Source organism: Frankliniella occidentalis, unplaced genomic scaffold (assembly GCF_000697945.3).
Source record: "Frankliniella occidentalis isolate FOCC.00 unplaced genomic scaffold, Focc_3.1 Scaffold1889, whole genome shotgun sequence".
Taxonomy (NCBI): domain Eukaryota; kingdom Metazoa; phylum Arthropoda; class Insecta; order Thysanoptera; family Thripidae; genus Frankliniella; species Frankliniella occidentalis.
The window spans coordinates 3,273-4,030 of NW_026268984.1; the positions used below are offsets into that span (position 1 = coordinate 3,273).

At 37.7% G+C, this 758-nt stretch overlaps 1 protein-coding gene across 1 annotated transcript in view; it reads left to right on the forward strand.

Moving 5' to 3' along the window:
* The window catches only part of LOC127751895 (uncharacterized), a gene marked incomplete at its 3' end in the record, with an annotated part of 5,743 nt that overhangs the window by 3,096 nt on the left and 1,889 nt on the right, over positions 1-758 (forward strand). Inside the window, exons 5-6 of the mRNA XM_052276146.1 lie at positions 89-250; positions 336-623. Coding sequence (XP_052132106.1) covers positions 89-250; positions 336-623 — 450 coding nt within the window. The remainder of the gene's footprint in view (positions 1-88; positions 251-335; positions 624-758) is intronic.

Genomic DNA, 758 nt, shown 5'->3' on the forward strand with positions numbered 1-758 from the left:
AAATCCCTATACCTCTTTTTTGTAATTCTTACTTCATCACTTACTGAATGGTCTGACACCTGATCAACTTTTTTCCTTTATCTGCAAGGTTCTGCAACTTGTAATCTACAAGCCCTGAAAGAGACTATAGGCAATATTACACTGCCTCCATCAGTAAAACATAAAGGTAGACGGAAGGCTATGACTAAAACCAATGATGGTCGCTGGCAAAAAGGGAAAGGATTTAAGAAAAGTGTTACCAATCGTCCACGTAAGATTGAAGATTTATCATCTAATTTTCAAAACTAGTACCAGTTGTAAGACTTAGAATAAAAACTTCTGCTCTCTTCTCATAGGTGGTGTCATAAGGTCACTGGAGGAGAAAAGAGAAGATGCTGCACAGAAACGCAAGATACGCGCTGTAAATATTTCAGATGACGATGTTAAGAAGGTTGGGAATACTTGGACAATTGTCTCACAGACTGACAGAAGTACGACCTATACTGTTTCTAAAAAGTCTCTACTCTTTTCAACTTGCATGTGTATAACTGGTCACTGTGGTCAGTGCTTGACATGTACATGCAAGGATACAAACAAACCCTGCAAGCATGTCTTAAAAATTGTTGATTACTGCCAGAACAATGGTTTGTACACATATTTAAAGATCAATCTAATTTTTTTAGCGGCTCTTCAGATGGACTTTTTGGATATTTGTCTTGGTGATGGCATGTAGATTAGGCCTTTTAAGAAGTTCTCTTGCATGCTGACAGCTTCAAGAT